Here is a 24697-nt window from a genome sequence, read left to right as displayed (position 1 = left end):
AGCCTCAGTGAGTTCCTTGCATTGCCCTTTGCTGTTAGGAGCTCACACTACCATCATTCCTTAGGGGACCCACATTTGCATGACTGTCCCAAAGCATGGCGGGGGGAATAAAGAAAATATTTTAACCCCATTTTTAGAACACGTGGTTAAAAGTCTGCCAGAAGGAGCACTCAGATGAACGGCCAAATACTCTCCTGGGTGAGAATTGCAGCGATCCCTTTACCAGAAGGTCAACATTGTTAAATATGATGCTAGTTCTTAAAAAGTTCCAGTGGGAACCAGGAAACTGCAAAGCAGCCTTCTATAAAAGGCACGTTGCTAGAAAGGATAATAAAGGCTGGAAATAACAGGGCCCAGGATAAATCGGGTGTAATGGGAGATTCCATGTGGCTTTTGAGGGGGCAGCTGCAAGGCACAAGCCTGGAGCCCTCTTGGAGGAAACCAGCCATTGTGTACACAAGACAATCTGCTCCTCAGAGTGCACTGAGATCTCCAAAAGCTCTCCCAGAAGGGCTCTCAAAGAAATTATGCTGTCGTGGGAAGACAAGGTCTGTGTAGTTTCTTATTGGAAATATTTTCTTAGCACTCCAAAGCCTTGAAGCACACAAAACAAATATTTCTTGCTGGACAAAGGTCTGTGGAAAACACAAGCTATTTCTGTGTAACCCCTGTTTCTGCTCAGTGGTAACAGTTTCTTTTTCAGCACTTTTGATTAATCCGTCTTAAAATGTACAGCTGCAATCCCAGCACACATTACAGCATCCTTATTACCCTCCCACACGGAGTTTCCTCACACACTTTGGACCTCAGTTCCCCAGTTTGCTCTGTGCACTCCTGAAACCACCACCCCCGAGCTCTGGAAGAGATTTCAGACCATCAGCAGAGGGGATTTGCCCACCTTGGGCTGGAAGAGGTGAAGGAGACGAAGGTCTGCAGGGAGCAGACCCAGATCCTGCAGGGGGTGCCGTGGGCACTGCTCCAGAGCAGCAGGAGCTGTGCAGGGATGGAGCCGTGTCCTTGGCACGCTCTCTGCTCTCTCCAAGGGCGCACAGCCCTGGCTGCAGCTGGGGGAGAGCAGGGCAGGGCGCTCAGAGCCTGCTGAGCATTCACACACACCACCTGGTCCCACAGACCCTCCCTCTGCTGGGATCTGCTGCTGGCTGTTACAGAAGCTCCACGATGAAAGGATTGCTGCATTCCCAAGGAATCAGCAGAGGGGTTCCCCAGGAGGTGTCACTCTCAGCCCTGAGCTGTGGCCACCACTGGCCCGTGCTGCCAGCACCTTCCCTCCGAGCCAGGGGCTGCCTGAGCAGCAGGCAAAGCCTCCTGCCAGCAGCACCACACTCCACAGCAGCTCTTCAGAGCAGCCTCTGAGCTGGCAGGCACTGAGCTGGCACTCAGTGATACCCTGGTGACATCCCTGCTTGCAAATGCGTGGCCCTGATGAACCCTCTAGCCCCAAAGGCACTGGCACAGCCCAGCAAGGGTGCAGTTTGCAAGGCTATGTTCCTTCAGAGAGCAGGGGCTGCACCCCAGCTGGGAGATGGGGCCACTGTGCCACCCCTGATTGGGGTGAGGCACCTCCAGCCTCCTCCTGAGTCCTCTGGGAGCAGGGCAGAATGAGAAGAGCCTGGAGGAGTAAAGGACCTCCATCCTCCTCTGGGGAAGGCTGCTGCTTTTCCCTTTCCTGCTCTGTGAGACACAAGGGAGGCTGGGGGCACCTCCATGCTAGCAGAGGGAAGGGCAGCCCAGCAGACCCCAGCTCTGACCCCTTGCCTGAGTGCATCCTGGGGGCTCTGATCAGCCCAAGCCATTGTTATCTGAGCCACTGTTATCTGAAATTGTCAGCTGTACTTTTTTCGTTCAGTTTCCACTACAAACCAGTACAAAGCCAGCCCCAGCTCTCCAGGGAGGCACAGTTTCCAGCAGACTTCCAGCTTTCACTTACTGCACTCAGATGCCTAAACACAAGACAGTGTCTTGCTGCATAACCCCACAGCAGGCCCCAAATCCAGCCAGGAGCCAGAGCCAGGCAGGCACAGCTCTGCCACAGCACAAGGGAACGAGGACCAAGGGCTGAGCTTAAATGTAACCCTGGCTTTTACCCAGGGAAAGGATGGTTGTTAGTGCACCTGGGTGTGGACAGCCAGGTTGGGAGCAGAGTCCCAATTCTCACCTCCCAGTGTTAAACAAAGCACAGAAATGCACATTTCACCCAGGAGCCAAGGTCTGAAACAAAAGGCTCTGTTAGCCACCATCACTGTTGAAGCAGAGAGTATTTTGACATTAGCCACAGCCTTGAAATCAACAGCTAGACTTCTCCTAAGCACTTTAATTTTTCTGAAAGTTCTGTTTTCCGCTGGAAAAATCTCACTTGAATGAAGCATTTCTACCTGGCTCTTCAAAACACTGACCTGGAGCCTGATGCATCATTTAAAGAAATGCTGTGGGCTTCCTGAAGCCCCTTAAACATCATCTTGGACCTTCCAATTTGATTACCTGACTTCACCCCAGAAAATCCTCATTTTTCTTCCCCCCGTGCGAGCTCGGAGAGAGAAGAAAACAAACTCCAGAAGCCGGCGGGGCCGGGGCCAGCTGCAGCAGCCGGCATTGGACACGGGGCTGGCGGGGCTCCAGCTCCGGCGCTATATAGGAACGGGGGAGGCGGCTGGGCTGCAGACCGAGCCCTGCTGCCCGCTCCAGCCGTCACTCACACCCTTCTCACGGCCGAGGAAACCACAGCCTGCCAAGATGTGCAAGGGATTAGCAGCGCTGCCCCACTCGTGCCTGGAGAGGTGAGAGCGGCCGGGGTGTGCGGGATGCCAGGGCTGCCTGCCCGCGGGGCTCTGCCGGGGCTGGGGGCACAGCGGGCACAGGGGGCACAGGGGCTCATCCTGCCCGTCATGGGCATCTCTTATTGGGATTGTGCAGCACTGAGCAGGGAGGGAAGGGAACCTCGCTGGAGGTGGCTCAGCGGGTGCTGTGAGATCCTTGGTGGGATGAGTGCTGATTCCCAAACTCTGCCCTGGGGCTCAAACTCACCCTGCTGCTGGGTGAGCTTGGGCTGCTGCAAATCCAGCACATCCCCAGACCTTAACTTCCACAAAGCACGGAGGAGGAGAGGAGGAAAAAAATCAGGAGAGAGGTTTTGCCTTTCTGGGGTGAAAACAGCCCTGTCTCCAAAGTGCCTCACAATCTTCTTCTAACTGCCCAGGTGTTGCTCACACATGGAATAACCAGAGCTGGCTCCTCTTGTGAGGCTCAGCCTTGTACAGAGCATCAGCTCTCCCCACCCTGGTGCTCACCCCAAAACCTGCACCTGCTGGTGGCAGAGGCTCCTGGGGAGCCCAGGCAGGCTGCAGCCCCTGGCCATTTCCATGCTGCTTGCACCCTGTCCTGTCCTCTGCTCCCACAGGCTTTGGAAGGGTGCAGTGAGAAGCAGAGGTGAAAGCACCTGAGGCCTCACTGCTGCAGCAGGGCACTCCGTGCTTCACTGAAGGAGGAAACTCAGGAAAAAACTCAAGTGAACCCCTCAGTGAGGGCTCCCTCATACCTGCAAAAGCCTTAGCACTGGTTTTGGCATGAGAGTGGCAATGGGAAATTCACTGCCCTGAGGGGAGCTCCAGAGAAACTCCAGCTGAAATTGTGCCGCTGGGGGCTGATACTGCTTGCCCAAAAGGAAATCTTCATCACAGGCACAAACAGGGGCACACGCCTGGGATGGTTTTCCCGTTGGAAACTTGTCTTTCAGCCCCCCTCATGGATCCATGCTGACCTTGCCTGCTCCCCTGCAGTTCTCTGTGCCATGGGCAGCCAAGAGCTCTCTTCCAACTGTGGGTGATCTGCATGTTTCTGCTCTGCTGTCTCCCTTGTTGTCACTCTTCTGACACTTTTTAACTGCAAATTTTCTTAATAAAGATTTTCTCCTGCTGCTGCTATGCTGATGTTTCCATCTGCTGTGCCCTCAAATCCTCACCCTTGAAGGCTTCACTCACACTTTGACGTGCAGTCAGGGCTGCATTTTCCCCCTGTGCATCACCTTGTGCTGCTCTCCGAGGCTTTCCAGCTGTTTCTCTGCCTCGTGCAGCTCTGCACAGCTTGTCCCCAGTGCTGTACCAGGGACTGCAGGATCTGTGCTCGGCCCTGACCCCTTCTCCCAGGGCTGGTGACACTGACCAGCCCAGCATTCCCCATCCCAGAGGTGTGTGCTCCCTTCCCACACTGCCATCCATGGACTCACCTTCCTTCCCCTGCAGAGCCCATCCGCAGTGCCCTGCGGCCCCAGGGGCTGCTGCCCCCGGCTCTCCCCACAGCACATGTCTGCTGCCTCCTCAGAGAGGGATGAGAGGTTGGAAGGAATCTCTTCCTAGGGCCAGAGGAGCCTTGACTGCTCTCCAATAGTCCATATTTGTCCATGTGTCCAGCACGGGTCTGACAAGGCTGCCCTGACGTGCCCACACAGCATCACTCTTGTGGCTTTATGGCTCCTCAAATCCCCTCTGGAGGCTCCTGCACGTGAAGGGGCACTTCCTCTGGCACCTCCCTGCCTGCCCTCAGGCACAGCATCACCTTTAGCTTTCAGCTGTGGCTTTAAACTCCTTTGAGCTTCTATTTTTGTTTTGTTTTTAAAGCTGGAGTCTCTGCTGGCCCTCCCCAGCAGCCCTTCTTGCTCTCGATATGTTTGACAGAGCCCATATATTCTATTAATGCTTCTTGGAAGCTATTTCTCAGACTTTTTCTTGGCTTGCTCCCACATGTTCTCACAGTTAACCTTCCACCATTTACAGTCCTCTTGCTTTTTCTCACTCAGCCACAGCTGGGTTTTTTTTTAAAGATGCCTTTTTTTGTTTATAGCTGCCTTTTTCCCCTGCTGTTTAGCCTTTCCTGAAGCCTTGCTTGAAAGCTTGTAATCCATCTGCTGGAGGATGTCAGGATGGTGTCTTTAAATAGCCCTTCCCTCCCTCATCCTGCAGGCTTTCAGCCCACTCCTGTCCTTCCTCGATTCTTTTTAACAGCCTTCCTTATCTCTGCTGTCTCTGCAGATGTTGTGAATCCCCTGTCACTGCCAGGGAATCGCTCTGGTGCAGGGGGGAGGCTCTCAACACCTGCAGGGCTCCAGCAGGGTGGGCAGCTGCTGGGGGTCCCTTGGCAGCACTGTGGGATAGGGCAGGATGGGGCTGCTGAGGGCCTCAGTGCCTGTTGAGCCTGACTTGGCCATAAGTCACTGTCAGAGGATGGGAATCAGAGAGCAAGGTTTTGAGCCAGGTCTGAGCACTTGTTGCATGAATCCACCATCGATTGCATCCAGACTTTGTGAGGGTGTTTGTCTCATCCACACCGGGGCAGGGGTGCCCAGGTGCTGCTCTGACAGCTGCAGAACCCTGGTCCCCTCTCCCCAGCTCCTTGGGCCAGCATGGGCTCAGTTTGGCTCTTGGTGCCCCTGCTGCCAGCACAGCTGGTGCTATCCTTATCCCTCTGCCTGCTCAGGAACTCTTGGGATCCACTGTCCTTGCTCCCAAGGGGGCAGCCCCCCATCCCCATTCTCTTCCCCCCTGCTCCTGCTGGATTAAATCCCCTGATGTGCCACAGGGTCCAGTGGCTTGGAAGGGACTGTCCCTGCTGCACAGGACCTGGCACTGGCAGGGCTTGGCAGTGGCAACATCCCCACTCCTCCCTCCTGAGTGCTGGCAGAGGGACAAGGTGGCACCCAGCATTTCTGCTCAGCCCCTCCTGGGAGATGCTCCTGAGCCCCTGTGTCCCCTGCCTGCAGGAACCTGTGGCCACAGGCACAGATGTGTGGGAAAGCAGAGCCAAGGGAGGGGCCAGCCTGTCCTCTCAGCTTTCCTGCAGCACCTTCTGCACCCACCCACTGCTTTGGTGCCAAGGGGGCTGCCCCCTTCCCCTGTCCCCTTCTCCTGCTCCCTATGCCATCCCCATGGGTCAGGGCCATGCCAGGCAGTCCCAGTACAGCAGTGCTGGCCAGTGAGTTGCCAAGGGACAAGTGAGGCTGGCCAGAGAGCCAGCCCCAGGACAAGAGCACTTGTCTGCATTTTATTTATTTACTGACAGCAGGATGAAGGGCAGCATCCCTGTCCCAGACACCTCAGTGTGGGAGCGTGGCGACCTTGTCCCCCTTTTCCTGAGCTTTCCAAGGTCCTGGTTTTCCCAGAAGCACTGGCAATGGAAAGTGTCCCTGTAGCTGCTGACCTTGTCCATCACAACAGCTGTGTTTCTGGGGGGTCCCTGCACCCCAGGCTGGGCTGCTCTCTCTGCCTGGTCCTGCTGCCCAGCTCCATGCTGGGCAGGTTTCTGCAGCAGAAATGGGGGCAGCTGGCAGGGAGCAGAGCAGACACCCTCATGCCAGGTCTTCAAATGTCACCCGTGGGGACTGGCGGGTGGAAACCAAAACACAGAGAGACTTTTACAAGGAGGGGAAAAAAATCAAAGGAATTGAAATGGAATAGCAGACATAGCAGTGGAGCAATCATCCACAGAGGGCTTGTGAAAATAAACAGCAGAGAGGAGAATTGTAGGGAGCCCTGAAGACAGGGAGCTGCAGCCTGGCTTTGCCAGCCGTGCTGAAAGCTCAGCCCAGTCAGCCTGTGAGGATCAGTCTGTCCATTCTCCTTCTCCTTCTGTGCCAGCAAGATGGCCTGGAAGCCACCAAATGCTGCTGTGCCAGGGAAAAGCCCTGCTGTGCAAAGATGGGGACTGGGGAGGAGTCTGTTTTCACCCCTTTAGCTCTTCAGCCTCATGCAGAACACCTGAGTGTTCCCTGCAAAACTCAGCTTGCTCTTGCTGCCACCCCTGAGCTGCAGCAGTTTCAGGTGCTCAGGACCTAATTACTACTTGTACTGCACAAAAGGGAACGTTTTGGAGACAGCTGGGCCTGCTGCCAAGCCCCAGGACCCCCTGTTTTCTCTGCACCCTCCAGATGCAGGTCTGGAGCGTGGCCTTGGTGCAATGGAAGTGGCAGTGAGCCTTTGGCAGTCTGCAGCTCCTGAAGCCTTTTTCCCCTCTCTGCCCAGGAGGTGCCTGTTTACAGCACCCTTCCCATTGCAGACATAAGGCTCATATATTGCTGATAAACATGCCACATATCTGTACAAGGGCTCAGTGCTGTCAGCAGCGTGGGGCTGGTGGCACAGCGTGGGTTGGCACCGTGGGGCAGGTACCCCCAGCACAGCACCCCCACAGCCTCTTCTCCAAAGGCAGCTCCCTCACCTCCTCACCAGCCCTTCTCCAAGCTGCACACAGGTCCCCAGCTCAGCCCCAGAGCAGCCTGACAGCCCTGCTGATGCAATTACCCTGGCCACAGCCGGGACAGAGCGAGCACAGGCAGATCAGGAGCTGCCGCTAATGCGCAGCGCCTGTTCAGAGACACAGGCACCAGGTCCATCTGCCCATCTGGGTTAATTACAGCTGGGGCAGGGCAGGGGCTGTGAGTGTCCCACTGCCCCATTCCCCTGAGCTGTGTCTGCCCCTCCCCTGCTGCAGGGCCAAGGAGATCAAGACGAAGCTGGGCACGCTGCTGCAGAAGCCTGACTCGACCATTGACTTCATCATCCCGTATCCTGAGAAGCCAGAGAAGCCACCCAAGGCCCAGAAGTGAGTGCTGCACCGGGCTGGGCTGCAGAGGTACCTGTGCCCAGCCCCTGGGGTGGGTACAAGCCCTTCTGGGCTGGCACAGCAGGCTCTATGTGGCATGTCCCTTGTGGGCTGCCTGCTAGGTGCAGGCTCAGGAGGTGGTGTCAGGGCAGCATGAGACATGTCAGGCAATACAGCTCTATGGAAACTAGATTTCCCATGGAAACTCAATTTGCTTTTGATGAGATTTCATGTTATTCGATAAAGGTTTTCCCAGAGGCATATGGCACTTGGGCTCCTCTGAGTCACCTGCCTCAGCCCAGAGGTGCCAGCCTTTGCAGCTTTGGGGTGGCAGCCTGTCCCTGAGCTGGGTGCTCAGCCTCACAGCATGATGCCTGGCTCGGGGCAGCTTTGTGGGGGTGGGACCTCCTCACCCCACAGCCTTTGGCTTGACCACTGCTCTCCAGCACTGAGCTGGTGTATAATGCATCTGGTGTATAATACTGGCTTACCAACACTATTTGAAGCACATTTAACACGAATTATTTTGCCTGCCAGTCCAGAGCTGCCTATGCCAAGGAGGGCTAGCAGAGCCTGGTGGGTTGTGTGGTTCTCACTCCACTTCTGCTGCTCCCCAGATGCCTTTGACAGAGACACATTTGTCTCCATTAGCCATCCCTGCAGAAAGCCAGAGAGCATCTCCATCCCCGCTGTCTGGAGGAGCTGTTTGTTTTCTCCTCCACTGCATCACCCTGCAGCCCTGGCATCACTCACCTGCCAGCATCTCACTCACAGTCAATATCATCCCAGGGACGCTCAGATAATGGGAAACTGAATTTGGTGGTTTCCAGGAAATCTGGATTGTGTTAGCTTGCTGCAGTGATGCTCCTCCTCACTGGGGTGAGAAGTCACCTGACAGGGATAGGGGGGCAGGGAGGGCTTTGATCCTTAATAGAAGTGCAAACACAACTCAAGGTCCACAAAGTGAAGGAAAAGAACCCCCTGTCATGGTGCTGGTGGTTTGGTGGCAAGTGAGGGCTGGTACCCACCCTGAGCAAGCCTGGCATTCCTGCCTCTCTCCTCTCCCTGCTGGAGCCTTCTGGGCAGCCTGGCACGACTGGGCACCAGCACCTGCTAAAAAAAAACCAAAACAAAAAACAAACCAACAAAACAAAAACAAACAAACAAAAACAAAACAAAACAAAACAAACCCAAAAATCCTAAAATCAAAAAACCCAACAAAACAAGAAAAAACCCCAACAAAGCAAACCCACAAAACTCTTCAGTCTCACTGCAAATATCGCATTGAAAAATATATTAAAGAAAAAAAAGGAGGAAAGCCGGTGTAGATGGAAAACACAGGAGGTTTGCAGTGGGAAGGGCGCCGAGGACAGCGACCCCCCTGGCCGCAGGGCGTGGGAACGGGGCGAGCGGGCTGTGGGAGCCCAGGGCACTGACCCCGCAGTGACCGAGCCCTGTGGCCAGCGGGGAGCATCCCTCCCCACCCGCAGGAAAACGCGGGGATGCTTCCCAGCCGTGTGTGTGTGTGTGCTGGGTGAGGAGGAGCCTGGGGCTGCAGAGGGGACTCGCTGGCAGCTCAGCCACTGCTCTGCTCCAGGACGGGGGAATTCGCCCTCCCCATCCCATCCTCACCCTCCCCATCCCATCCTCGCCGCCCGAACCCGTTCTCGCCCTCCCCAGCCCGTCCTCACCCTCCCCACTCCATCCTCACCCTCCCCACCCCATCCTCTCCCTCCCCACTCCATCCTCACCCTCCCCACCCCATCCTCTCCCTCCCCACCCCATCCTCTCCCTCTCCATCCCATCCTCTCCCTCCCCACTCCATCCTCTCCCTCCCCAGCCCATCCTCACCCTCCCCACTCCATCCTCTCCCTCCCCAGCCCATCCTCTCCCTCCCCACCCCATCGTCACCCTCCCCATCCCATCCTCTCCCTCCCCATCCCATCCTCTCCCTCCCCACCCCATCCTCTCCCTCTCCATCCCATCCTCTCCCTCTCCACCCCATCCTCTCCCTCTCCATCCCATCCTCTCCCTCCCCACCCCATCCTCTCCCTCTCCACCCCATCCTCTCCCTCTCCACCCCATCCTCTCCCTCTCCACCCCATCCTCACCCTCCCCACCCCATCCTCTCCCTCTCCATCCCATCCTCTCCCTCTCCACCCCATCCTCTCCCTCCCCACCCCATCGTCACCCTCCCCACCCCATCCTCTCCCTCCCCGTCCCATCCTCTCCCTCCCCACCCCATCCTCTCCCTCTCCATCCCATCCTCTCCCTCCCCGTCCCTTCCTCACCCTCCCTGCACCCTGCTCTTCCCCGGAGAAGGGCACCTGTGCTGTGGTGCAGCAGCACCCCCATTCCATCCCCAGACCACCGCCTCCGCTCTGAAAGTCTCTGCAGCTTGTCACTCCGTCCCTCCCCCCCGTTTTTAAAGGAACTATTTAAAAACCTGGAGGCTGTGGGGTCACCCTGGATCACCTGGGCTTTCTCTCCTCTCCCCAGGCCGTCTCCGGAGGAGGCTCTGCAGTGGCGCGATTCCTTGGAGAAGCTCCTGCAAAACCCCTGTAAGTTCACATCCCCCTGTGGCTCTCTGCACATCCCCGGGGTGCTCGGGGAGGGCTCGGCCCCTTGGCAGCGCTCAGCCAGGGCTCACCGCCCCTGGCCCCCAGATGGGCTGGCCAGCTTCCGCAGCTTCCTGCGCTCCGAGTTCAGCGAGGAGAACGCCGAGTTCTGGGTGGCCTGCGAGGACTACAAGAAAACCAAGTCCCCTGTGAAGATGGCAGAGAAGGCCAAAAAGATCTATGAGGAGTTCATCCAGACTGAGGCACCCAAAGAGGTCAGTGGCCATGGGGGCAGGAGATGGTTCTGGGAGGGATGAGGGTGCTCCCTGTCAGCTCCACCCCAAAGCAGAGCCATGGCTGCAGGGCACCTCAGGGGCTCAAGGGCTGTGTCCTTGGCAAGGGGCAGCCCATCCCCATGTGCTGCACTCCCATCCTTCACAACCCTGCAGCCCCTGTTTGCATGTCAGCCTCTGCTGACACCCCCATCCCCACAGAGGCGTGACACCAATCACAAGGGATGGCAATGCACAGTGATCCTCCTCCCCAAGCTAGCTTTGCAGCAGGACAGAGCTCACCCTGGCAGCTTTGCCACCAGTAATCCTTCCAGTGGGATGAACCTGCTTCATCCCTGCCCTCACCCTCTGCGTGCTCGTTGGTGGGATGGAGCAGGCGAGGGGACATCACCCAGCCCTGCAAAGGCAGGCTCCCATCCCTCCCACACTCTCGTGGCAGGTCAACATCGACCACTTCACCAAGGCTGTGACCATGAAGAACCTGGTGGAGCCTTCCCCAACCAGCTTCGACATGGCCCAGAAGAGGATCTTTGCCCTGATGGAGAAAGACTCCCTGCCCAGATTTGTGCGGTCGGAGTTTTATCACGAGTTAATCAAGTAGCAGTGCAGCAGGGCTGTGCCAGGCGCCCCCGCTGCTTCTGTCTCAACACCTGCCCCTTCTCCTGCTTTGCTTTCTCCATTCCTCCCTGGAAGAGCACCCAGGGGTGCTGCTAAACACCTCCCCTCATGCTTTGGGCTGTCAGATGTCCTGGTGTTTCCTCTTTTCCCATCTTTTTTCCTCTCCTACAAAAGACCAATTTGCAGAAGCTCCCTGGAGTTGAGACCCAGAAGGGTGAGGTGTGGCCAGGAGCCACATGGCCAGCTGACACATCCCTGGTGCTGTGGAGCTTGGCATTAGCTGGAGGCTCTGAGGTGCTGCCTTTGCCTTCTTGGGACTCCCTAGAACGTGACAATTCCTCTCCCAGTGCTGCCCACATTGCTGGTTTGGCCCAGGCTCGCTCCCTCTCCCAGCTCCCCGGGGTGCTGCTGACACTGCTCAGGTACCCTGCAGGGGCTCCCCTCCCTGGCCAGGGTGAGGTGAGACACATCCACTGCCTGGCTGGCATCACCCTCCCCCTGAGAGCAGCTGCCAGGCCCAGGGGCAGCCGGCAGGGACGCGGCAGGGACAGCAGTGACACGTGCAGCGAGGATGGCACTGTGACCAGGATGGCAGGGACCGCTGTACGGCACAGCCAGGCACCCCTGGCTGGCAGCAGGGCTGGGCAGGGCGAGCCTGGCACCCCTTCCCCACAGCTCCACTCAGACTCAGCCTGTCTGCTTCACTCCACATACAAAACAAGAGGATAAAACGAGACCTGCTGGTCCAAAACACCAGGACTGTGCAGCACCCCAGACCTCCTGCTCACTGCAGCCTTTGCATGGTGCCCTGAGCCCCCAGGGCACATCCTGTGCCCCAGCCTGTGCACAGCCCTGCTGGGGTGCTGGGATGGCAGCTCTGGGGCTGTGCAAGGCTCTCTTGTTTCAGCTGCTTCTCTCTCTGCCAAAGCAAAACTTCTGCACAAACCCAACACAGGGGTGTCCAGCACAGCAGGGAGGGAAATGAAAGCTGAAATTCCAGCTGTTCAGATCCAGCCTGAAAAACCCAAACCAAACCCAAAAAACCAAATGCAAACTCAAACCCATCATTGGAAACATGAAAAATAACCCCCTGGCTTCTAAAACAGAGATGAGATCCTGCTGGGTTTGTGTAGCCTGCACCTCTCTCTCTATCTGCCCAGGCCATGTCTCTAAAAGGTACCAGCTGCTTTCTAATGGTTCAAAGCCAGCCCTCTGCTAACAGAATAAACCACACCTGAGGACAGGGCAAGGCCATACATGACAAGCAGCCCCCAGGGTCTCATTTCAGCTCTGAGGGAAATGTGATAAACCCCTGGATGGTTCATCCCGTGTTGGTTTCCTGCCTCATCCCCAGGGTCATGGCTTGCAAAGAGCTGCTTCAGCTTCAAGCTGACAGGTGCCAGCAAACATCCCTGGCCCTGCTGCCCACAGACACCCCAGAGCATCCCCTTCCCCGGGCTGCTCAGCCTCTCTGCAGGTCATGGCACTCTGTGCAAAATGCAATAACATAAACAGCACATTTGCCAGCCTCTTCAAGACTGCAAAGTCTCATCAAAACCCCACCAGCCCCAAATATTTACACATTGTCACTATGGCAATGAAGAAAAATCCATCCCAAGCTGCAGGAAATGGGCTGTGTTTTCCAGGGAGGAGCAGGGAGGCAGGGCAAGGATGGAGGCAGTCACAAACGTGACTCTTTTTTTAAGCTCTGGAGCAAAAGGCCTGGGAAAGTCGGTGCTGGAGCAGCAGGGGTGATGCTTGCAGGCATTCCCCTGGGTGAGTGCAGAGGGTGACCCTGAAGAGCCCAGGGGAGCTGCAGGAGGGTCCCATCAAAAGGGCACAGGAGCCCCTGTGGGTGCCCCATCCAGGGGAGGCAGAAGCAGGGCTGGGTGTGGGATGGGGGCTCGGCCAGCTCCTCTGCTGCAGGGTGCTCCCCACCTCTGCCTGCACACACTCCCTGCACCCTCCCAACCTCTCCATAAAGTGGGTTCAGCATGTTCAAGCTCCTCATTTGCAGCGTGACTCAGAAATGCAAAACCAAACAGGCTTCCCTGCAGAAACACCTGGACCTTCCATTTCTACTTCATCCCTTGGCAGCTGTTTCCAGGTTGCCCCACATGTTTCACAGTTAAATGCTGCCACCACCAAAGCCTTGAGGTGGGGATGCTGCTGGAGGCTCCATCAAGCCCTGGGACGTCCCTGCTGCAGCACTGGGGCAGGGAGAAGGTGTCTAGGTATGTATGTGCTGGAAAGAAAGGAGCAGGCTGGATTCAGGAGAGATGAAACAGCTCTGTTTGCAATCCTTCCCTGGCCCAATTTCTGCTGAAATGCTGGAAGTCTACTTTGGGGGCTGCCAGTGACCTGCTGGGTGGCCAGAAAATGGAGCTCTAGGGAAGTTGTGTTTGTGTAGAAGGGTCATTGGGCTAATTGCTCCAGCAGGCTTGCCCAGAAAGGTGGCCCAGCTTTCCACAGGCCCAGAGGCATTTACTGTGGGGCTGATGCCACCCGTCATATTCAACCATCATAGGAGATACTTCATGCATTTTATCACTCTAGCTCTCGTGAAACCTGGCATATATAGCAGTATATAAACACAACATGTACATCTGTACTCCTGTATTCATATATACACACACATACATATATTTGTGACATGGGCATCTCCCTCCCCCGAGGGTCAGAGAGCCAAAAGGCAGAGTTTCTGGGTGTGCTGCTTGGCAGCAGCGTGTGGGGGTTCTGCATGGTCCCAGAGCCTCTTGAGGGAAACCTTGCTGAGCAAACACATCCTCCAGGATCACCCTGAGTGCCACCCTGGCAGCAGGTGCTCCTGCAGGCAGCCCAGGCTGCAGCCAGGGCATGGGGCACCAGGCACTGCCTCCATGCCCCCTGGCACCACTCCCTGCCGTGGGCACACGAGGGAAAGGGCTCCCTGCAGCTGCACCCCTCAGAGCAGCACCAGCCCATGGCTTGCTGTGTGTTTTTTTCAGCCAGCTGGAGCCTCAGCAAGCACAGGGTGAGCCTTGCCCTGCGTGCTGAGGCTGGGCACTGCCAAAGCCCGGGTGAGGGTGTCCCAGAGCCCATCCTGGAGGATGCTGCACGCTGTGGCCAAGGGCTGGAGCAAAGGCAGGAGGGCACATCAGCTCCTCACATTGTGAGCTGCAGGTTCTCAGGCTGGAGCTCTCCGTGGGATTTCCACTGGAGATATTCACTGGGGCTGGGGAAGATGTGAGGTGCTGGTGTGCACTGAGGAGTTGTGTTAACCCATATTCATGTACCACTCAATAACCCACATGTATTAAACATGTAATAAACATGTATTTCTGCTACTGTCTCAGTGGACTGGTCATTTTGTCCCTTTGTACTGAAGCCACAGACCCATAAAAACCCTGTATCCCCCAGGCTTATGGAACTGAAGGTGTCAGGAGGATATAACTCTTGTTGTTTCATCTTCCTGTGACTTACAACAATCTCTGAGTGAAGCCACCTGTAACACAACATTTTAGAGCAGCCTTGTCCAAGGAATTGGATCTCTGTGCATTTTCTTTTGTTCACATAATGGCACTTCAGAAGGGAGTAACGCAAACATTTTTATTTAGACTGCATTCATCATTATTTAAATATTGACACAGTTTTTCAATAGTTACCAAGAGTTCCCAGTACCAGTGGGACATAAAACATAGCCACATGCTTGGCTATGTTCAGAGCTTTAGCAAGCCTCTCCACCTCTTAGCTGAACATGCATGGTGTTAGTACACTGAAGAGATACAAAATAAAGCACGTGTTAAAAATGGAGTTTCTCTATGGGCCTGGAGAGCCACAGCCTCCTCCTGCCACGCCAAAACCCCGGTGTGAGAGCTGTTGTCTGGGCTGGGATGCAGAGTGGCCAGAGCAGCAGTACCAGTGAAGGAGAGCCCAAGGCTGGGGACAGTGACACACCTGGTGCTGCAGCAGGAGGGCAGAGGAGCTGCAGGGATCCTGCAGCTGCCTGCCCTGCTTCCCACTGCAGGGAGTGCCAAACCCCACAGCAAAGGCTGTGTCTCACCACAGCAATCGAAATGTGAGCTCTGCCTTCTGGCAAAGCCCTGGAGCAGTAGGGAGATAGACACGTTCCTCCTCCCATCTTCAGGAAAAGTGAGCCAAGCTACTACTGAAATACATAAACAACACCTCAAAAAACTCCACTGTTTTCAAGTACTCCCAAGCAGGGCTTTCCCTCCTCAGATATTGTGGTCCTGCTCCTTACAAGCAAGGACAGGCAAAGCTGAGTCCAAATGGAATATACACCTGGCTAGGACAGCAGGAGCAGTTTCTGTTCTGCTCTGCTGGAGTATTTCACCTGTGAGGGTGAAGGTTGTGATTAATAACACGGGGAATAATGAGCCCCCCAAAGTGACAGCTCTGTGCAGCCCTAGGGAAGATCCTTGGCCAGCATGAGCATGGTGTCACAGAGGCAGCAGCTCCCTGCCACCCTGCCTGTGGTGATGGAGAGATGCTGTCCAAAAAGCTCTGTTCTCCCTTCAGGAGAGAGCAGGAGCTCTGATACTGCAATGCAGCACAGCCTGAGCTCTGGGCAAACACTGCTGACAGCCTGGACATTGGGGAGCTGTGGACAGCTAAGGACCAGAGCCAGCCCTTCTCACTAAACCTCTGCAGATCAGCAAGGGGAGACCACAAACCTCGGCTTCCTCTCTGCCCTGCACCTTGCTGGGTGTCACAGGGTGACCTCGCCAGCCTGGTCCCTCCTGGGCAGAGCCAGGGCTGGCACAGCAGCTCCTGGGCTGGCACAGCAGCTCCTGGGCTCACAGGGCTGGCAGAGCCTGGCACACACAGCCACTGCCCCCAGCTCCTACTGGACACAGTCCCCAGTTCCTGGTGGACACTGCCCCCAACTCCTGCTGGACAGAGCCCCCAGCTCCTGCTGGACACTCCTGTTCCCAGCTCCTGTCCCCAGCTCCTGCTGGACACTCCTGCCCCCAGTTCCTGGTGGACACTGCTCTCAGCTCCTGCTGGACACTCCTGTCCCTATATCCTGTGCCAGACACAGCCCCCAGCTCCTGCTGGACACTAGTCTCAGCTCCTGCTGGACACAGCCCCCAGTTCCTGCTGGACACAGCCCCCAGCTCCTGCCCTGACCCATCAGAGGAGGTTTGCTGCACACACTGAGCCCGGATGGGGTTACAAATGCTGGCTGTTGCATGACATGGGACACGAGTGGGACATTAGACAGCTACTGGAGACAGCTCTGTTGCTTCATGCCAATGGGTGCTTTTGCTGCCGAGCATTCTGAGCCCGGCCCCGCCGTGCTGCAGGCTCAGGCACACTGGGAGATGATGTTGGAGTTGCAGTCTAAGCTGTGGGTGTGGTTCCTTTTGCAGTTTTCGGGCCCACAGCCAGCAGCAGGCGGGCTGACCAAGTCCAGGTAGTACGGGGACTTGAGGAAGCGGCGGTAGGAATCCTTCTCCATGAGGGTGAATATTTTCCTCTGAGCCTCATCAAAGCAGGACAGTGTGGGCTCCAGCATGTTGTGGCTTGTCTTCTCCCTTGTGCATGAATCCAAGTTCACCTGGGGGCCAAAGGCACAGTGTGAGAGGAGCCTGTCCCAGAAGGGGCATAGGAAAGGGAAAATCCAAGTGTCTCCCTAACACAAGTGTCTGAAATGGCCATTTGATACCAGGGATACCAATGCATCCCTGCTGCCAGGAGAGCTCTCAGGGGAGACTGACACACTTCAATCTGGAAACTCAAACTGCATGGGAGCAGCTGGAGCATTGGGAATCACAGTGCTCTTGGCTTCTCTGGAATGGCCACACTCCATCTCTCTATCCAAGTTTAATACAAAATCAATAAAAACCCACCCTGTCCTTGCTAACTAGCAGAGAAGCAGAAGCCTTCCCCTCCTGTGAAACTGCTGAGCTCTGCTTGCCTGTGCTGCTGTGCAGAATTTAGGGTGGTGCCCTTGCCCACGTACCTCTTTTGTGGCCTGCACTGAGATGAACTCATCGTAGATCTTCCTGGCCTTGGGGCTGAGCTTGGCTGGTGACTTGGTTTTCTTGTACTCCTCGCAGCTGACCCAGAACTCGATGTTTTCCTCACTGTACTCAGACTTGAGAAAAGCACGGAAAGCAGCCAGTCCTCCTAGGGATTGCCCAGAGGAGAGCCAGGTCAGGTAAGGGTGTTGGTCCCTGGGTGCCAGCACACAGTGGCTGTGGGCTCTCCTTTCCAGGACGCTGCCCTGGGCTGGCACTGGGGACAGCTGCCGCCTGCTGGAATTCAGGCTGACCCCATGGGGATGTCACTCGTGCGGACCCAGCTGCCTGTCCCCCTCTGTGACCTTCAGAGCTCCTGCCAGGGCAGCACAAACCACTGGTGTGCTCCCAGGAGGCCTGGAGGAGACAGCCAGCACGCTCCACAGAGCCCCAGACCATGGGAACAACGTGATGCAAACCTCAAGGACATCAGTGCAGCCCACAGCTGGTGGGAAGACAAAGTCTCCCATGGGCTCAGCTGCAAATAATCTCCACTTTTTGGTTCTGGGTCAACCCACCCCTATCTGAGTGTCCCAGCTGCCCTCCTCTTGCACAAGGGCCAAACCAGCTGCCTTCACAAAAGAGAGAGCTCAGCAAAAAACCACTCTTATTCTGCATTGGGATTGACCCTTGCCTTGGCTGGGAGCAAGAGCCCCTTTCCCAGCCCTGCCAGGGGTCTGGGGAGCTCCTGAGTGCCCCAGGGACACAAGGGGCTGTCCCCTGTCCCCTCCCAGCCTGCTCACAGCACAGTGCCCTGCAGGCAGCGTGGGAGCCCTCTGCACTTACTGTCATGATGGATCAGATTTTCCAAGGAGTCTGCCCATTTCCTGACTTCCTCTTGGCTGAGCCTAGGGAGGGACAGAGGGAAACACAGGGCTGGGTTAAAGAGAGTACACAAAGGACAATTTTGGTTTGTTTCTCAGCACCACTAGAAAATCTTTTTTCCCCTGATTGTTGTAAGAGCACACACAAGAGACTGAAAATGAAATATCAGCTTGTTTTACAGATACCCCCAGGGATCCCAGATCTAACCTACAGAAATTTTGGTTTGCAATCCTCATCACCAGCCATGGGCTAGAAATGAATTTTCCTGGAAAAATGACTGTGGAATTCATATTTATTTTGTGCCTGGCTGCATCTCTTGCTGGAGCACAGACCTGGAATCACTCTTGCAGGTCTCATCAGTGACTTCCAAAGGGCTGATTCTTTTACTCTGTCAGGGGAACAGTAGCTATGAGAAAAAGAGGAATGTGGGAACACATGGGAGGCAAACCCTGGCTTTTGGAGCCCTCTTTGGAGAGAACAGTGTCTCCTTGCAGCTCAGGGAGAGCAGTGATGCCCTGCCAGGCTGCTGTGTGTGCTACAGCTGTGTGGGGCACTGCACAAACCCTGCTCAAAGAGGCAGGGGTGCTGATCCTGCAGTGTGTCCAGAATGGCCATGAGCACTGCACACACCCACACTGAACCACAGAAGTGGCTAGTTCAGCATTCTTTGTGGCAGTTGAAGTGTGCTGACAGGACTGACAGGACCTGGGAGCTATTTCCACACTGGATCCAAGCACAGGTGTGCAGGAAGGACTGGGAGCAGCAGAAACACAGCCCAGCTCTAACATGCTGCAGCCAGTCTGGGATTAACTAACAGCACCTGCTCTTACCTCTGGCTTGAGGATATCTTCTCCTTCTTGCCCTGGGAAGAGCTGTAGTCACAGGAGTCTGACTTCTGCAGCAAGAAGCCCAGACGGTGCTTCATGTCTTTGGCACTGGAAGAAAAAATCGAGGAGGAGATGAAGATGCTGCTTTGCACTCCCTCAGCTGCCTCCCCCAGCATTACTCAGTGACACAAATGCAGGTCACTGATGGGGACTCCAGGGCTGATTTTCCACTCATCACATAAGGCACATTTCTGTTTCTAGACAAACACAACCATGTCAAAGAAGTCATTTTTCATGTTCAACAGCTTCTGGCTGAGAAGGTCATCAGTCTGGAAGCAGGTGGCAGAGGGGAAGAAGCTGCTGCTCTCCTCCTGTTTACAGCAGAAATACTGTGACAGGAAAGCATCACCATGCTGTGCATGTCACCCCTCCTTGAGCTGATTTGCCCAGCTGCCAGTGTGTGCTTCTCACACCCTTCCTAATCCTTTCCTGCAGCCCCACGCACAGGAACAGCCATGCCAGGCCCCCCCAGCAAGCCAAGACACAAAGGAGAGGGGGGAGCCCAGGGCATGAGCCAAGAGCTTCACCACAACCAGCCCAGGCTGGCTGCAAGCTGCTCCACAGCAAGCTCCTCTAAAGAGTCATTCATCCTCAATTCTGCTCCCCCTTCCAGCCTGCTCAGGACAGCCATTTCCCCACAGCAGCTTCTACATACTCAGCTGACACTGGCCTTGGCTCCTCTCTGGGTTTCCTTCCAGTTTAAGGATGAGGGAGGGGTGGGTAAACCATTCCTGCTTGCTCAGGGGCACAAGCCCTGGCCTGCCCCAAGGTGCAGTGATGGTGTAAAGCAGGAAATTCTGCTTCTCCTCAGATGTGAGCCTGGGAAAGGGCAGGAGGCTGTGCCACAGGGCTGAGCCCTGGCAGCTGCTCACCCCCCAGCCCCCTGCCACGGGTCCTGGCCATACCTGATCCCACTGCTGGCCTCAGAAATGGTTCCTCAACAGCTCCAGCACTGGGGGACAGCAAAGGGAGCTCAGAGCTGCTTTAGAGCAGGGTGCCTGTGGCCAGCACCAGCACCCAGGCTCACATGGGGACTCTGGGCTGCCTGTGCTGTGTGCTCCTTGCCCAGGAGGAGAGTGCTCAGGTCAGGAAACAAGACACTGCTGCTTGCAGCCAGTCCCACAGCTTGCTGGGATCTTGCTGGGAATCCTGGACAGAGATGTTTAAAGATGTGAACTATTTTTCACCGCATTTTTTCAAATTTTTTTTTTTTTTTTTTTAATCCTCATCAAATGTCCCCGCAAATTGGCAGTGTCAACGCTTTTCCCTTGCATTTTCAGCACCTGTTTTCAAATCCAGCCATGAGCAGGAAGCTTTATCCTCCAGATGGGAGGCAGCTTGAGTGTCTGCTGGCATTTTCCCACCCCACTGCACTGAAAGGCAGCGCTGCACCATCAGGGACCCGCAGAGTTCGGACGGGCTGGATGAGCAGGGAGCATCGTGCCTCCCTCCTGGGCACCTCCAGAGCCCCTGGAAGGCAGGAACACCCCTCCAGGAGGGCTGGTGCCACTCACAGACCCCTCCTGCTGGGTTTTTGGGCACATCTGGAGCTGTGCACATCTGCTCTGCCCATCCCGCACAGCAGGATGCAGCCAGGTCCCGCGGGGCTGCAGCTGAGCCCATCCCGACTGGCAGCCCTCAGGAGGGGTGTGCTGAGCCCCACAGGGCTGGGGTACAGCCCAGCTGCCCCCCAGCATCGCCCGGGGACCCAGGGCTGACCCGCTGCTGCTGCAGCATCACACCCCGTGCCCCGCATCCCTGCCTGCGGGCACACGGCTCTTTGGCATTTCTGCAGCTGAAATTAAATGCATTTCAGGGGACAACCCTTCACTCTTATCCCGCCTGCCTCGCTTCCCCCTCGGAAGAACCAAGAGAATTTAGCAGCGAGGCGCCAAAGGAGAAAAGGGGCGCAAAGACTGCAGCAGAAGCAGCTGACAGGAATATCAAAATATCGCAGTGCTGAGAGCTGCTGGGTTTGGCGGCGGGGATGGTAGGAAGGAAGCTTTAGAGTCCTCACAGCTCAGCACAAAACCTGCGATTCTGCTTCTAGCTGGGGGGAAAAAAAAAAAAAAAAAAAAAAAAAAAAAAAGGAAAAAAAAGCCTCTAACAATCATTTGTATCTAATCTTGCAAAACAATCAGAGGCAGACGCGTCCTCCCGCCGGACACGGAGCGCAGCGTGCCGGGCTGCAGGACCATTCCCAGCCTCTCAGAAATAAACAGTACCTTTTTAAGCAAGTGGCTGGCAGCGCAGCGAGTCCCTTGCACATCTTGCTGCCGGGGTCGGATCAGTATTCCAGGAAAAACAAGGAGGAGGAGGAGGAGGAGGAGGCTGCGCACGGGTCCTGCGCTGGCTGTGTGAGCCAGCTGCGCTGCCTCGGCTCGGTTTTATAGCCCAGCCTAGCCCAGCCTAGCCTAGCCCAGCTGGCTGACCCAGTCAGGAGTCAGCACAGCAGCAGCCCCGTCCCCCTTGTGCCCACCCCGGAGGAAGAGGGTGACGTACAGAGCCCAGACACAGGGGTGAGAGAGGCTGAAAAACCTTACCAGGAACCGAGCTCGGCGTCTGGCTGCAGGGGTGGGTTCTCCTAAAAGGGCTCCGAAAGCTTCGGGGACTTCCTCTGTTGCAGCAGGTTGGAATGGTGCGGATGAAAAGCAGATTTTTCGGGGGGGTGGCACACAGATAGTAAAAAAGGTCAGAGAATCAGTTCTGAGAAGTGAGATGAGCTTCGCTGGTTCCTCTGTTAATTTCCTTTCCTCTTCTATTTACAGGAACCTGGATCAAGAAAGGGACAGGAATTTTAAACAGAAAAGGTTGCTGTAATCCCAACAAATGCAGAAAATAGAGCTCTTAAGGAAAGAAGAATGTAAATTCACCAGGGAACTACCCAGGCAGATGAGACTTTCCTGTTTTATTCTAGAGTCATGTGAATATATATTTTTGGTGAGGCTGCAACAAAAGCTCGAGGAGGGGGATGCAAAGTGCTATTGGAATATAAAATGTGCATGTCTCAGCACACAGATTTGAGAGCAGCTCATGTACATGCGTGGAGAAAAGGAATTTAGGAGGTTGGCAGCATGTCTGCCTCAGATATGAGTACCACTGCAACACCTTCTCCATTTGCATTAGCAAAATCAAAAGCCAGACCTTGAGACTCTGGTATCCCCAAGGAAAGATGGTTAATTAAAATAAAATAATTAAAATAGAGGGTTTCTCTGCCCAGAGAAGTCTTTGAAGCAGTTCTGAGGGTATTTTGTGCTAAAGAATGAACCCCTGAGACACCTGGGGGTGCCTGCACTGCCCTGGCTCTGCTGTGGCTCCAAGGAGAGCAGAATGACTTCAGCTACTTGTCCTCAGCCCTTGGATGGTGCAGAAGGCAGCTGCCCCTCTTGGGAGAGACAGAATTGGCTGATATTTATCGAGGTGCAGCTCAGCACAGCCTGTACCATCCTTATCAAGGAGGGAAGGCTTTGGGCAGACGGGCGTGCATATGGGCTGCTGCACTTCCAGTCCTGCTCCTGCTGGGAAATAAAGGGGATCAGCAGCAGGCTGCCTGCCCACACTACCCACTGCTGCAGCCCCTCTCCCAGAAACCTCCCAGTGCTTTGCAGGATGAGCCTTTCCCTCCTGTGTCTCTAGAGCCCGCAGCCAGCAGCACAGAGTCCAAATCCCAGGAGGGTTTACCTGCCCTGGCATACTGCATCCTTTCAGATCATTAATTGTGCTGAAAGGCAATGCTCTAATTAACTGTAAAATGCTTTTGTAGGAGTGTGGCTGTCATGCTGCCAAACCTGAGGCAATGTGCCTGTGAGTCCTGCACTGTTTGGGCTAAAAATCAGCTCCAGCACAGGGCAGTGTAAAACTTTACCTGAGTGAATGCCCTGGTCCTTTTAGTGTTGGTGAGTTAGCAGCACTTGGGTGGATCTGTGAGCACTGAGCTCCCTGGTGTCCTTTGTTTGGGGAGAAGTCAAAGGGCTGAATATAGCCAAAACATAACTAATTATTTACTAATCATCCAATTAATTTTATTTGACTATCAAACTTGTGCAATGTTGCTGACATTCAAACAATTCAGGAGCTCATCTGGCTGACACAATCAAGGTGTTTGCAAGCTCTGCCCTTGCCCCTCTCTCTGGCAGGTCCCAAAGGCTGCTTGCTGGGGCAAGAAACACAAAAATTCTGCAATTTGTCTGCAAAACGTTGTTTAGCCAGATTTAGGAATGTCACACTTCTCTGTGGGTTGCAAGCACGTTTGCTGCATGGCTCTAACAAGACTCAGATGGTGTGTTGTCAACATCAGGTCACCTTCTGCACTTCCCAACTTGGGTGTGAGCAGGCTGGAATTGGGGATTTCTGGCACTGCCATCACAACAGCCAGCCTAGAGGGCTTTGCAATTACCACCATCCTCCCTGGACTGGGCATGGAGACTCCTGGAAGTGCTGCAGTTGAAATTTCCCTTTTTTCATTAACACTGACAGGCTCAGCCTGGCCCCCAGGAGAGCAGTTTGGGCTTGAGCACTGTTTCTCCTCTGAGCTGTGTTTCTCTGCTCTGGCAGTTCAATATCCTCTCAGTACTCCAGCTGGCCTCCAATCTGAGGCATCCCCTTCCATCTCCCACCACCACAGGCAGGCCTTTTCCCCCAGGGTACAGACTGGGCTGTGCTCAACACCAAACTCCCCTGTTCCTCCTCCTCCTCGCTGCCAGCCAGTGCAGCAGCAGCTCCTGCCACCTTTTACACCTGGCACGCCATCCCTGGCTTGCTTCACCTGCTCATGGAGAGCTCTAGGGAAGAGATGGGGTGGGATTCAGGGCTGGAGTGGGCTGGATGAGCTGGGATGCAGGGCTGGGATGGGATACAGGGCTGGGGACGAGCTGGGATGCAGGGTTCCCTGGGATGGATGGATGGGATGGGGATGGGGATGGGGATGGGCATGGGGATGGGCATGGGGATGGAATGGGATAATGGGATAATGGGATAATGGGATAGGATGGGATAATGGGATGGGGTCCATGGGATCGGTTGGGATGGGATCCTTGGGATGGGATGGGATCCTTGGGATGCGATCCATGGGATGGGATCCATGGGATGGGTTGGGATAATGGGATGGGATCATGGGATGGGATGGGATCCATGGGATGAGATGGGTTGGGATGGGATGGGATAGGGTGGGGTCCATGGGCTGGGATGGGATGGGATGGGATCCATGGGATGGGTTGGGAAGGGATGGGTTCCATGGGATGGGATCCATGGGATGGGATCGGATGGGATCCATGGGATGGAATGGGATCCATGGGATGGGATGGGATCCATGGGATGCATTGGATGGGATGGGATGGGATCCATGGGATGGGTGTCCATGGGATGGGATGGGATCCATGGGATGGGATGGGATCCATGAGATGGGATGGGATCCATGGGATGGGGGTCCATGGGATGGGATGGGATCCATGGGATGGGATGGGATGGGGTCCATGGAATGGGATGGATGGGATGGGATGGGATGGGATCCATGGGATGGGATAGGATGGGATCCATGGGATGGGATCCATGGGATGGGATGGGATCCATGGGATGGGATGGGATCCATGGGATGAGATGGGTTGGGATGGGGTCCATGGGATCGGTTGGGATGGGATCCATGGAATGGGATGGGATGGATGGGATGGGATAATGGGATGGGATCCATGGGATGGCTGTCCATGGGATGGGATGGGATCCATGGGATGCATTGGATGGGATGGGATCCATGGGATGGGAGTCCATGGGATGGGATGGGATCCATGGGATGGGATGGATGGGATGGGATGGGATGGGATGTGTGCCCAGCTCCCTGCAGCCAGAGGCAGCCCGTGTGAGGAGGCAGGAGCAGAGGAGCTCTGCTG

General features: G+C 55.5%; 2 protein-coding genes across 4 annotated transcripts; one reads left to right on the top strand and one right to left on the bottom strand.

The window, feature by feature from the left end:
• The first annotated feature begins 2556 nt into the window (after positions 1 to 2556).
• On the top strand, positions 2557 to 14408 carry LOC130255932 (regulator of G-protein signaling 5). Its single transcript, XM_056497019.1, has 5 exons — positions 2557 to 2795; positions 7498 to 7608; positions 10108 to 10169; positions 10275 to 10441; positions 10899 to 14408. Exons 1-5 carry the CDS (start codon positions 2752 to 2754, stop codon positions 11058 to 11060), a joined length of 546 nt encoding a protein of 181 aa, XP_056352994.1. The 5' UTR covers positions 2557 to 2751; the 3' UTR covers positions 11061 to 14408.
• Positions 14409 to 14651: 243 nt separating this feature from the next.
• On the bottom strand, positions 14652 to 21590 carry RGS4 (regulator of G protein signaling 4). 3 transcript variants are annotated; one of them, XM_056497016.1, is made up of 5 exons: positions 21359 to 21590; positions 18759 to 18863; positions 17890 to 17951; positions 17046 to 17212; positions 14652 to 16640 (listed from the first exon to the last, which is right to left on the bottom strand). In XM_056497016.1, exons 2-5 carry the CDS (start codon positions 18851 to 18853, stop codon positions 16389 to 16391), a joined length of 576 nt encoding a protein of 191 aa, XP_056352991.1. In that variant the 5' UTR covers positions 18854 to 18863; positions 21359 to 21590; the 3' UTR covers positions 14652 to 16388. The 3 variants fall into 3 exon arrangements, with proteins under 3 accessions (XP_056352991.1, XP_056352990.1, XP_056352992.1); XM_056497015.1 differs by having other exon boundaries at positions 21041 to 21374; XM_056497017.1 differs by lacking the exons at positions 17046 to 17212; positions 21359 to 21590 and adding an exon at positions 21041 to 21176 and having other exon boundaries at positions 16570 to 16640.
• Between the last annotated feature and the right edge of the window lie 3107 nt (positions 21591 to 24697).

Source organism: Oenanthe melanoleuca, chromosome 8, assembly GCF_029582105.1.
Source record: "Oenanthe melanoleuca isolate GR-GAL-2019-014 chromosome 8, OMel1.0, whole genome shotgun sequence".
Taxonomy (NCBI): domain Eukaryota; kingdom Metazoa; phylum Chordata; class Aves; order Passeriformes; family Muscicapidae; genus Oenanthe; species Oenanthe melanoleuca.
This window is presented reverse-complemented; position numbering and strand designations above follow the sequence as displayed.